The 13,942-nt window shown below is 35.4% G+C and overlaps 1 protein-coding gene across 3 annotated transcripts in view; it reads left to right on the forward strand.

The window, feature by feature from the left end:
- Positions 1-13,152, forward strand: part of SYT14 (synaptotagmin 14) — a 124,087-nt gene extending 110,935 nt beyond the window's left edge. For 2 of the 3 annotated variants that reach the window (XM_059673253.1, XM_059673251.1), the window contains 2 exons: positions 1,799-1,988; positions 5,765-13,152. In XM_059673253.1, coding sequence (XP_059529236.1) covers positions 1,799-1,988; positions 5,765-6,078 — 504 coding nt within the window. In that variant the 3' untranslated portion in view covers positions 6,079-13,152. Of the gene's footprint in view, positions 1-1,798; positions 1,989-4,422; positions 4,480-5,764 lie in introns of all 3 variants that reach the window. The other variant, XM_059673254.1, reaches the window with a different exon arrangement.
- Positions 13,153-13,942: the final 790 nt, after the last annotated feature.

A 13,942-nucleotide genomic window follows, 5' to 3' on the forward strand; every position in this document is an offset into this window, starting at 1 on the left:
CTTCCAAATCTTTATACCTTTCATTTCATTTTATTGTTTCTAGTGAGGCTAGGCCTCCACTGGCTGGGATCTCCACTACAGTGTTACTAGAAGTGGTAATAGTTGACATCATTGTCAACATCCCCAATTTCAAAGGGGAAACGTTAAAATTTTTTTTCTATTAACTATGATGTTATAGGTTGTTAGATTTGGTTTGCTAACTGTTTAGTTAGGGTTTTGAATCTACGTTCATGAATAAGAAAATCCTGTAACTTTTTTATAATGTCCTTGTCTGATTTTTGATGGTTTTGCTAGATTTTTAAAGGAAGCTAGGGAGTGTTTCTTCTTTCCTACTTCTGTCTGGAAGATTGTGGGTAAGACTACCATTATTAATTAGAATTCACTGGTGAAGCCATCTAGCTAGTTTTTAGTTTTGGTTTTTTTTGTGGGATTTTTTGAAAAGTTTTTAATTGCAAATTCAACTTCTTCAATAACACTGTTTAGATACCCTGTTTCTTCTTGTGTCCATTTTGGTTATAGTTTTCTATGTATATGTCTATTTCATCAAAATTTCCAATTTATTGGAAGAGAGCTCTTCACACTATCCTTTTGCCTTTTTATGGTCTATAGGCTATGTAGTGATGTCTCCTTTCTTATTACTGATATTTGGCATATGTACCTTCTTTTTTTCTTAAACTCTCCGTTTATCTATTTTTATTAATGTTTTCAAGAAACTTATTTTCATTATCATTTTGTTACCTATGGGTTATTTAAAAGTGTTTCCTTAATTTCCAGTGATACAGGATTTTTTTCTTTACAAGAAGATAGCTTAGATTGCTAGATTAAAAAACATTCTGAAGATTTCCATTATTTGAAATTCATTGTTAATTTGCTTTTATTTTTGTAAATATTTATAAAAATTCCACTGTGAGCTTGAGAAAATGTATATTCTGTAAGGTAAGGTGTTCTATGTATTACCATTAGGTCAATTTTCTTATTGTGATATTCAAATCTTCTACTTTCTTTTACTATGTTTATTTCTCTGCGTGCTGTCAGTTACTGAAACAAGTGTACATACTGAAGTCTCTACTGGTTGTGAATTTGTTTCTCTAGTTCTGGCAGTTTTTGCTTTATGTGTTTTGATCCTATGCTGTTAATGCATGTAAATTTGGAATTATTTTATCTTCCTTGTAAATTGAAAGCTATATCATTATTGAGTGTATCTCTTCATCTCTAAGTAATGGTTATTGCCTTAAAGCTAACCTTGACTAATGTAGCTATGTCAATTTTCCTTTGGTTATTATTTGCATAGTTAATTTTTCCATCCTTTTTTTTCAACGTTCTGTATTTCTGTGTTTTACATGATGATTTATAAATAGATTGTTTTAACTTATTTATTTAATGAAAGTGTGCCAATCTTTGTCTTTAAAGACAGTGTTAAAACATTTACGTTTAATGTAATTGAGTCTAAATCTGTGTCAGTCTTTTAAGGTCAATAAGTCTTTAAAAACATTTTTTTACATTCAGAAAATAGTTTATTAACATCTATGAGTAAGAAATTTAGCTTCTGATTTGTATATAAATATGCATGGACTTACAAAACCTCATCTATCATTTCTTTGACTGCTATATAATGAAAAGAGATGCAGAGACTAAAATATGCTCAGAACAACATTTCTAATCTAGTGTTTGGGAATTTTGCTTGCATTTCATCTTTATTGTGATTTACTTGCCTAATTCTACTAAACATGGCATTAACAATATATCTTTTTTTTTTTTTTTTTACAAAGTACTATAAAGATTTCACTTTTGGTTCCAGGGCTGTGACTCCCAAATGAGCATGTCAGAAGTGTCCTGTAGTAGAAGTACATCCTCCTGTCAGTCTCTGGAGCATGGCTCGGTTCCAGAAATTCTCATTGGCCTGCTTTATAACGCCACCACTGGCAGACTATCAGCAGAAGTCATCAAAGGCAGCCACTTCAAAAACTTGGCAGCAAACAGACCACCCAGTGAGTGGAAAATGTTTGTTTTTTAAATTCTAATGTTTTCTGCACTTATGGGAATCTCAGTGTTAGGAGCTTTCGGTCCTACCATTTAGTCTTAACTGATCAAAATGAAATGGTGTAATAATCATCAGCTAATCTGTTTCATGATTTCTATTTCCAGTCATTTGGGAAGTAGAAAAATTTGAAATTCAAAATATGAATTGGAAGGTGTCAAGACTTAATTTTTCCAATGTCAGTGGAATAAATTCTCCCCATTATAGCCATTATCTTCTAATGCCAGAACAAGTTACAGGATCTTTTTAAGTTACTAATATTCCACCAAGATAATCAGGAATATGGGCAGTTATTGCTGTTACCTGAAGATTGATGCTGTGTTATCTGTCTGCATGCAGAACTATACACTTTTCTCCCTTAACAATTTAAGAAGAAACTGTGTTTTTTTTTTCACATATTTCTTCTTTAAAATTATAAGTCAGTACTGTCACCAGAGTCTTTTCTTAAATGGAATGTGCTTTGGCTTTACCAGGACCAACAGAATAAGGAATATTTTTGTATTTACCCCAAATGCTAGGAAGGGAAACTAGATAGTATACCTCCGCCCTGTCTCTATGCCTCTCAGTCTTCCAACTCCTAATCTCTCTCCCGGCTCCAGGTAAGTTATGGGAGAACAGAGAAATTGTCACTCAGTGTATGCCCGAAACTATTTGTTGAAATCTATGGACACAAACTGGAAAATAGCAGCTTTTTTATACTTCTCTAAATTAAAGTTGTTAATGCCCCAAACTAAAAATTTGGAAATTTTGAATAATAATGGTCACTTTAAATTTGTTTAAAGATTTCTTTCAGACTTGCTTAAAGCAATCTTTTACTCCAATTATCAAATAATTCTTGAAGGAGAAGAAACTTTTTCCACCCTTGAATTAACATTTTTTTTCAGTCAAGCTGAAAAGTCATAAAGACATATCGGGTTTGCTCTAAGAAGTCTTGGAAACCTTGCTTCTTACATACATCATGAAGTGTATCTATCCCTGAATTAAAAGTCAGAAGGCCAAAGTTATGTTCATATTTCTACCCTTGGACAAGCGTCCTAACTCCCCTTAAGTTTGTCTCCTTATACATAAAATTAAAGTTGTGTCTCTCACAGGGTAAATGTGAGACTCAAACAGACAAAGGTGCATAAAAGAAGGATGGATTTATTATTGTCCTCTTCCTCTTTTCAGAACGAAAATTTCAGAGGGTGTAAAGAAACAGTTATTAGAATAAACAGCTACTTGGTTATCTTCATTAATACACACTTAGAATGCAAACTCTAATGGCCTTGGAAGCAACTTAAATGAGCAAACGTTGTGGGTGACCAATGGGAGAGTGTACACCCTGCATTTAGACATTCAGATTGGAAATTGTTGTCAGCACCGCAGCAGATAAGATACTTTTGGGGTTCCCTTTAGCCACAAGTTATCAGTTTGCCCTTCATTTTTGGCTTTAGCTAATAGTTTAATTTTTTGACAAATATTTAACTTGAGATACTAAAAAGTAGCAGAATGAAGTGATGTTTGCCTCTCTGTCCTTGTTCTACCCACTTTGATAGAAACAGAAAATCACTAATCAGACTCAAAATGAAAGGAGCAGAGTAGAAGAGGTTAAGAGATTATCATCCACAAAATAAGGTAGATCTTTCCGGTTCTAAAGAGTAAGTTAAAGCAATTTTCATTATTTTAGAGTTAGATCTTCAGTATCAGGATGTTTAGCTGAATTAAATACAAGTCAACATTAAAATTAGTTACACAGGGTAAAATATAAGCTAAAAAAGTAAAATATAAGACAGTTATGTCAGTTCATCTTATTCTGTATATATTATATAAGATTGTGACCCTTCACATATACCTAGTACTAAGCTTTGAACTGTGTTATAAACTGAATAATCTAATTTGTAACCAGAGAAAACAATAGTAGTATTCAAGGGAAAAATTTTTGGTAATTCTATTTTACTTTTCCTTACTTAATTTTATTTTACATTGAGAGTAGTAATAAAAGAATTTGAAATATTAAATATTGCATGGATAAACTTAAACATTGTGGATAATAATAACAGTGATCCTATAATGACTTTTATTCAGTCTTTTATAGTCTGATGATTTGCATGCTTCTATGTTCAATGTGCTTTAGACCAGGAGGATATCATTTTAAAGGTGTCCCCCTTTAAAACAGTGTAATTTTTGTTTCAGGTTACAAAATGACCTTAAAAATGCTCATTCCATGAGTTTTGCCCAAGGACCCTTTTGTTCAACCTTCTACCTGAATTAAAATGCTAAATTTTTGTGTTCTTCCACTCCAGTGAACAGTGTTTCCTCTTTAAGTCTAACCTTTGACCCTCTTTCACCCAACAATTGACATCTGGTCATTATTTCTTTTACTGCTTTCCACCCCCTGTTGTCAGATGGACTGTTCTGTTGTCTAAAACACTTGATAGGTGGACAGGTTTATATAATCCGAGGTGAGTTCCTGTAGAGGCTAATTGGATGTTGTCTTTTCATGCAAAACAAAACAAAAATACCCTAAAACTTGCCAGCAGTGAAGCTGTCCACCATGTTGGTTTCAAAAAATGCACATTTATTATCTGTGGTACTTTAAGTAAAACTAACTTAGAATTTATCTCTGATTATGGATGATGGTATTCAGAGTATGAAGTAAGCAAAACTTTTTAAATTAAAGGCTTTTTTCATTCATTGTATTTTGACTCATACAACAGAAATAGTTACTTCATCAGAAATACTGCAATTTTCATTAAAATTACTTGAAATTTTGACAAGAAGTACACATGATGGATCAACATGCTGAAGGTCATCTGCATGAATCAAACGACCTTGAAAACACAGTTGTTTGAAGAGAGGGTTTATCTCCCAAATAATCAGGCAATGGACTGTTACGTTTCACTTTGTACACAAAACATCACATCAGTTGTTTTTTTTCTAATTCATGAACATAGTTCGGACGCCATACTTACAATTGGACATTGAATTGTGTCAAAAAAGGAGCCCTGTAGTATCTATTTTGACTGTCCAGAAAGCACATTAAATGTACTCTTGCATGAATCCAGGAGAAAGTTTTCCTTGACCTGCTGAACTTTGAGCCCTTAATGCATTTAGCTTCATTTTGGCTCTTAAATAGTTTTAAAATATAATTAAAAAACCACATCCATGCAGAGATTTTTTTCACATTTCATCCTAAGCTGTTTTGATGTCATCTTTGCATTCTTGTCTTCCTCTTTTCCTCTTTATCATTTGCCTTCATTTCTATTTGTTTGTTTATTCTTATTCTCTGAAAACACAGTGGAATGCTTTACAGTGTTGTGGCTAATTGAGCTTGCTAAGTGTTTATTAATGCTATGATGTCCTGCTTAGTGAAGCTAAATGGGGCTGGGATGGGGGGGGGGGGGCGGTCGTGGGAGGTCGTGGGAGGTCAAGGAATGGCTGGGAGGGTGGAGGAAGGATTATGAGGTATACCTTTAAATTCTAACTATAATGTAGAAATAGTGAGGTTAAGATATTAGTATCCCCCAAAGATTTTTCTGCCTCCTTAGCATTCTCTGTACCTGTCACATAGCATAAGCATCTACATCAAAATGGAATTAGTTGAATTTCCATTAAACATGGTATACACCATATCCTTACAAAGCACAAAGAATTTTCTCAGCAAATGTTACAAGAAAGTTGTTTTTGCGTTTGTTTCAAATGATATTTGTGGTATGTTGTTCTGTGTTGTTTTTTTTTTCCCTATAGATACGTATGTTAAATTAACTCTACTGAATTCCATGGGTCAAGAAATGTCTAAATGCAAGACATCCATCCGCAGAGGGCAGCCAAATCCAGTGTACAAGGAAACTTTTGTTTTTCAAGTGGCCCTGTTTCAGCTCTCTGACGTGACCCTTATCCTGTCAGTGTATAACAAGCGCAGCATGAAAAGAAAAGAGATGATAGGCTGGATTTCTCTAGGTCTGAACAGCTCTGGAGAGGAGGAACTCAATCACTGGACCGAAATGAAAGAGTCGAAAGGACAGCAAGTGTGCAGATGGCACGCGTTACTAGAGTCATGATGAGGAGAACAAGCATTTGCAGCCGCAGGCAGCATTGCTGTCAGTGACAACGCCGCTGTTTTGACCTGATCATCGTTAGAAGACTTATTCTTTGAAGAATCACCTTCAACATGCTACCAAAATGTTTTAAATTCTGTGGAAAGACCATCTAATACTGACATGAATGAAGGCAGGTTGTATCTCTGGTAGAGTTTGTTTGGGACGATGAAAAACCCTATCATCATTGTTAAGCTACCGATCCTCCAGAGCTTTAAGAACATGCTTTTGGGTTGAAGTTCATTTTACTTTAGCAAAAGAGCCAGTCATTTCCTGAAAAATCAAAATTGTCAATGATGTTTTAGAATTTTTAGTTGCAACACGATTTTAGTATCACCCTACATATTATCCGTAAAGCATATTTTGACTGGCTTGTCCCTGGTGTTTGAAATGTACTTTGATAAAAGAAAGTAGTTCTCCAACTCTATTGTAAGTCATATCTGGTGTTGAAGGGTTTCAGTCACATAGGAAATTGTTTTCTTTCAGATATTTTCCCTTTATGCACTTAGCTTCATTGTACCTCGGTTCTCGGTAGCACTAAATCTGAGTGCAAGCAAGATTTCATTGTCATAAAGGCATTTGTAATGTTATTTTAAAAACTCATTTCTTCATTTACCTCTGCTTTTTGCCCCATCCAAAGAGACCCAGTCACTGTACCGGTCCCTTGCAAGTCCTTAGACAGGTTGTACTGTAGAACTCTGTAACTTTCTGTTGAAAGCACTTCCTGTATTCTCGTATTCCAGTGTAGGAAGCTAATAATAGAACAGGACCTCACTTTAAAATTCCTTTCAACGACTGACTCTTTAAAATTGTAGTAATGTGCATATACATTTTTTACAAACTAAAAAAAACACAGTATGAGCTGCTGAAAATGAAAAACAACTTAAAGAACATTTTAATGATCCGCTCTGAGTGTGTAGTAGCAAGCACTGCACAAAGCAGGTAGCATTCGCGAAAGAAACTGTTCTCTCTCTAAATCTTCTGCTCTCTCACTTCAATTTGTATTTCTGACATAAAGACTCTCCACTTCTCGGTTTGAACCAGAACATCGTGTTCGAAAAGGTTCTGGGATTCCTTATGAAGTTTCTAGTGACTTGTGACTAGATTTTATGAAACTTACAGATACGTTCTTCAACGTGATGTCATCCTGTGCCTTTCGTGTACATTAACTTTGCTCAGACAGCTCGAAAGTTGTATTTGCAAAGTTAGGCCTTCGATTTTTATAAACGAAAGATTCCTCAGAACAGTGTCACAAGCTCTGTTTCCTCTGAAGTGTGTGAAAGCTGTACAATGTGCCGTTTTTCTTAACTCGCAAGGCCTTTTCGTTTGTTTTTATATTTAGGAACACTGATTAATCAGGAATACTATAAGCTGTTTTCTTTTTAATTTTGCTTCTTAACCAATATATAATTTTGTGCATACACTTTATTAAATAGGTTGTTTTGTATATACGAACAATATTTTTCTCTTTCTAATTTTTAGTTAAACTAGACGAAAGCAAACTATTTGCCAATTACTAAAAAGCAAGTATATCATTGCTCCTAGTCCCAAATAAGTACTATCTGTATTATTTTAAGCGAGGGCTTGTTTTCATCACAGTAACAAAACCATGCGTACATATTGTTTCAATGTGGCTAAACTGAAAGGCCTTAAATAAAAATTAAAAAAAACACACAATAAATTCCTGATATATTTTTAAAAATGGCAGCTCTATGCATTTATGCACATGAATTATAAAATACAAATGCTATATATGACATGAGTTTTAAGACTGTCTATTACAGAGTTGCATTAAAGGGAAAAATTCGTTCTTTTATTATTACACTATTCAGCTTTTCCCAGGTGTTTTGGGGTTTTTTTGTGTGTGTGTAATTGAGTTAGGTTATAAAGTTAGAACATGAATCAAATGGCGTGATATCTCATGTAGCAGTAATGGAAAGGGTTTTAAGCAGGGAGGGGATGTAGGCTTTACTGAGAAATTAGATTTAGGCATTTGATGCCAGAGGTATCTGCTCCGGCTTTGAGACAGCGGCCTGCATTGCTAACACCTGGGATCTTCCTAATAAAAAGAGATTCAGTCTTATGTGTAGCTGTAACAACGCCTAATCATCCATGTTATAAAACCAGCTCGGTGCTTTTTCCTTCAGTGAGGAAAGACCTCACTGGCTGTTACTTGTTAAGTCTGTCCTTCAGCCTGTGCCCAGAATTGTGTGTGTGCTCTGATGTGTCCTTAGGGATTTGCCTGGTGTAAGTATCACATCCAATGTGGCCTAAAAAGTAATTAACAATCCTAAAAACTTTCAACAAGGACCCTGTCTCCATCCCAGCTACCAAGTCCTCAAAGATTATGGATTATGTGTATGTGTATCTGCATACACACCTGCACACATACACACTATGTATGTGTGTGTATGCATACACACACACACGTATGTAAAGGTGAAGGTGCCCTGGCTTCTTCAGAAAAGGAACTAGAAAAAACATTTATCAAGTTGATGGATTCTTTTTCTCCTCTATTTAGGAGAAATTATATTTGGTTCTGGGTGCTATTAGCTGCCATTCTCCTCCACACACACAGCAAAATATGTATCTTTCTTCCTGAGGACTGACACAAGTTAATTACTTCCAAAAGTTTGTCTATTCTTTTAAAAAAGGATTACATACAGCTCAAGAGACCCCCTCCCTGTACTGAATCTGCTGTACCAGGCAGTCCGACTGCTCTTTTGTGTGCTTGAATTTGCATGAAGGCTTAAAGGCAAAAATCTTATATCTCAGCAATTATAGCAAATAGGGACCCACTGGGGGGCAGCAGGTGTTGTCTCAGAAACTCGAGAAAGGCAACGCACTTTCTTATTGTTCTCTTAAAATCCCCCAAGTTTTATAATAACATGAGATAGTCCAAATATGGCAATTGACTGGCACTCATATAATTTCCTGAGCCTGGAATTATAGACTTTTTGTCTCCCAAATGAGCTACAAAACATAGTTATTTATTACTGCCCGGGAAACAAAGTGTATTTCAAATCAGTAAAGAATATTAGTATTTTATCCCTGTACCTTTCAGAAACTTCCTTCTGGAGTCTTGTGTCTTCTGTACTATCCACATTTTGTGTGAAATCCATTTGTATGTTTTCTTACTCTGCATCCAGTGAATTCTCAATAATATGATATTTTAGTGACAAAAATAATAATTTGGACCGCAGTTTTGAAAAAGAAAACGCAATGAGAAAATATCTAAACTGCCCTGATTAATGTACGTATGTCAAAGTGTAGGGCCTGGTAAGGCAGTGTCATCCAGCCCAGGGCTATTATATTAAATTATTTTCTTGCTACCATCATCATTTTCATTTCGCTTTTCAATCTAATAAAAAGCATAATCAGTGATTGCAAAGTAACATCGCACCAGTAGGGGCAGAGGTCATGGAATTGTGGGTGTTCTTCAAGATGAAGTTGGAGACCAAATGATATCATGGTTTTTCAAGTGAACTGAGAGGCTATTTGAAGGTATAAATTTTAGGTGAATTAAGAATACTAGTCACCAACTAATTTTGTCAAAGATCTTTATCCAGATGGGGAGAAATGACACAAATCCACGCGCATAAAATTGCCACTTTCCTACATAGACTAGATAGTCAATGCGTAGAGATTTTTCTCATTGATAGTTATATTATTTCACATTAATAGTTACTATTCAGACTTTTTATTTTTTTCCCATTCACTGTCCCCAGTTCATCCATGGCCAACACTGGAGGGAGCATCAGTATCACCCATCTCCGACCAAACTCAATATTGAGCACAAAGTTCAACATGCTATGAAGCATTTTTTAAAAATTATCTTTAAAACATCATCTATGTCCACCAAAACGCATGATAATCATAATGGTAACTGTTATAATTTACTGAGATGTAGCACAATAAGTTATTATTTTGTTTGATTCTCACAACAGTATGAGGTAAATAATATTATTAACATTTTATAGATGAAGAAACTACAGCCTAGAGGTTAAACTGACTTTCCCAAAGTCACCCAATAAGCAGAACTGGAGTTAGAACCCCGGTATAAATTGCGCTAAACCCATACTATGCATCTCACAGCTGCATCCCCCTTTACTGGCTACAAGAAAAACAGGACAACATTATGTTCATCAATAACCCAACCACCTCAGTTGAATGGCAGAGCTACAGAGAGGAGGAGGAGGAGGAGGAACAACAACAGAGCTTGGGAAAGAGAAATGCAAAACAAAGAAAAGAAAATTAGATTGTTTCTCTTCTCAGGACACAAATGTGTGTCATATTTGTAGTTGATTTTCAAAGACTTGGGGATTTCATTTAGGTTGCCAGTTTAGCCTATATGGACACTCTGAAACTGTATTAATCAATGTATTCTACTCATTGCATACTTTTGGAAATCCAAGACAGTTGAATTATGTCTGAGCGCCTTTCTGCCCTGTGAAGTGGACAGGGATAGCCTGTATTCATCGGTCAATGTCAATGGTGAGAGGAGAGACCCTTGTGCTCTCATTGCAGCTTCCTTGTGTTCTCCTCTACCCTTCATAACTGGATCACAACTAACTTTATTGCACACGTTTCTCTTTTCCCCTTGATAGTAGTTAGTGCCTTGTCTTGTTATCTTTATGTAGCCCTTACTCATATAGGCACATAGTAAATATTGAGTTGAACTAAATTCCCTATAGAACAGTGGTTCTCAACCTTGGCTGCACATTAGAGTCACCTGGGAATCTTTTTAAAATCCTGATTTCCGGGCCCCATCCTCCGGAAATTCTGTTTCTTTGTTACTAATGTGGTTGCCCCACCCCATAACAAAGAAACAGAATTTCTGGAGGAGGAGGCCCAGAAATCAGGATTTTAAAAAGATTCCCAGGTGATTCTAATGTGCAGCCAAGGTTGAGAACCACTGCTATAGAAGCAATCAGGCTATGGCCACGCAGCCCAAAGGGGAAAAAAGGGCTCACCCTTTTTTTATTATTATTATTCTGATTACTGTTTGATATTTGAGTTTGTCCTTTGAATATTCAGGACTACTCTACAGGGGAAAAAATACCTTTCTGTTTATTCCTTTCACATGTGATCGCTCACCTGACACTGTTTAAAATGAATGAGAGGAGATGGATGAAATATAATACTCCATTATACACTGAAAGAAATAATTTTCTGAAATTTGTTTATATATGCAGATATTGCCAGAATGCCTATTTCCATAAACCTACGCAGTTAATATTAAATATGACTCTTCTGTGTAATGAGAAAATGGGGATTTTCCCTTATCCCTGAGGATGGTTTCTCTTGCCTCTCACATCTGGCTGTGAACCGCTTTCCAACCCTTCCTTTGTCAGTTTCTGAGTGTGCTCATCTCCATGTGGGATTTTCAGCAATGACCAAACTTTTTATACCCACAGGGGAGGTTCTCACCAGTGATTCCTGTTCAAAACCCCCATTAATGCTGATGAAATACATGCGCACCAGCAGGAGGAAAGATCCCTCAAGTGTAAAGAGCCAGGACCTTAGAGCCCTGATATAGGTTGGCAGCTATAGCACCTCAATGGGGCTTCAGGCCTAGTGCAGTAGAAGCCAGCGCCTGGGAAATGAGAGTTTAAGTCCTTATGCCCGAAATTTTCTCCTTTTTGTCTTCTCGCCTTGCACATTTCAAAAAATTTTATGAGAAAGCCTTAAAAATCAGTTTTAAATTTTTCAAATGTTCTTAACCAGGCAATTTCATCAAAAGGAAACCAAAGTCAATCATAGGAAGCCTTTTGGGGGGAGGGGGAGAGGACAGGGGGATGGTGGTGGTTTTCGTTTGGGGCAGTCTTTTGGATAAATATTAGGAATATTTACAACATTCTATAATCAAGTCCCATTTCTTCTGTGAGGAGAGACCAGGGTAGCTTTTGCATATAAATTGGCTCTATTAGTATTTAAGTATGTTTGAACAATTACTTGAAGTACAGCTAGAAAATAAAGGTGATGCTTCAAACAGTATTGTGAAATTATAAATATTACTTTAAGAAAACTTATAGCTTGCATTACAAAATTTATGATTTTTCTGCATAACTTTATTGAGATGACTTTTGCTTTTATAGTGAAAATAATAGAGTGACGAAAATTTTGAGGAATCTTTAAAGCTGTCATAGAGTGGCAAACAACCTTTGGATTTTTACTAAAATTTTGAAATGAGAAAGTATATCCATATTCTCAGTTCAATTAGTCTTTGCTGAAGAACAGCTATTACGAGTTTTAAGGGTCTTGATAAATGTTGAGTTCTGTTCTTTTTCTAAAACTCATGAGGTCCATGATTGTTCAGTGCATTGTGTTTTATTTCTCAAAATAATGTGACATGGAAAACTCAGTTAGTGGAATCTTTTAGTCAATATCCCTACTTTCCTCCCTCCTCTCTCTTCCTCTCTCCATTCCACTCCTTCCTTCTACGTCCTTCCTTCCTGTTTCATTTTTTTGAGACAAGAAACTTCCTTAATCGAGTTTCTACAGAGCTTTCTTACTTATTTTTCTAATAATGGTTATAATAGTGTGATGAAGTTTAAATGCTCCGTGAGCAAAACTATTAACCTGAAGAAATGCATTATTGTTCACCACTCCCCTTGGTCTTAAACTGTCTCCAGCATAGTTTCCAGTGACTCTACAACATTAATGGGTCTTATGAATATATACAAGTATCTGTATGGTTATCAATAGTGTTGTATTATTGTCACATTAATAGGCATTTTTTTGTCAAAATATAAACAGATGCGTGTGTGAAATAACTCATTTTATAGAATGATCATATATCTCATCATTTTCATGTAATTGAAAATGTGCTACATGTTGCATTTTATTCTCATATCTACTTTTCTACTATCTATATACACCGATTGTCTCGGTGCCCTTTTCCTTTTGTATAATTGTATTACAAAATGAAATTACTGACCTCTGTGTAAACAATGTACAAACTGTTAAAATTATTAATCTAAAGAGATTTTAATGGCAGTTTAATTTTCCAGAAAATAAATTTTTGCGTGGGTTAAAGGTTACTTTTCTTCACCTTTCTGTGAGAAATCTCTTCACATGTTAGTACGCACTAGGAATGGGTAAGCATCTCACTTCTGATAATGATACATAAAAATCAGCCCAAATTTTTATCATTGATAAATAAGTGTTGCCCTCAGGTGGCTCAGTTGGTTGGAGTGTCTGCCCATACACCAAAAGGTTGTGGGTTCGATCCCTAGTCTGGGTGCATATAAGAGGCAACTGATAAATTAACCAGAAGCTAATTTTATTCAACTTTGTTTAGCGTAGAACACCAGTGCCCAATGGGTCTGGTTTAATCTTCTTTCTTTTTGTAAGAATTGTCTGAACTGAACACAATGAAGACATGGAACACTTATTAAAATAAATGTGTTCACCATTTAATCAACTAAGTTTAAGGAATTCGTATTCCTTCCCAATTCTTGCTGCTGAATTCTCCCTTTCTCTCAAACATTTTTGGGTTTCCATTAGTAAGGTGTTTAAGAAGCAGCAAAAATAATAGACTTGCTTATGAGTTTACTCCAAAAAAGAGTCACATTTATCTGGATCATGGCTTATTGTCTTTCACAAAATTACAATAGATAAAAAGTGAAATTTCAAGGTACTAAACTTATGGACCTGGGTCGTTGAGAACATTTTATGGACTTGACCCCAAAGGCAAGGGAGGTAAAGGCAAAAATAAATGAATGGGACTATGTCAAACTGAAGAGCTTCTGCACAGCAAAAAACAAACAAAAAAACGGGCAACAAAACAAACAGGCAGCCAACCAGATGGGAGATGATATCTGCA

The sequence above is a fragment of the Myotis daubentonii genome, chromosome 18 (genome assembly GCF_963259705.1).
Source record: "Myotis daubentonii chromosome 18, mMyoDau2.1, whole genome shotgun sequence".
Lineage (NCBI taxonomy): Eukaryota > Metazoa > Chordata > Mammalia > Chiroptera > Vespertilionidae > Myotis > Myotis daubentonii.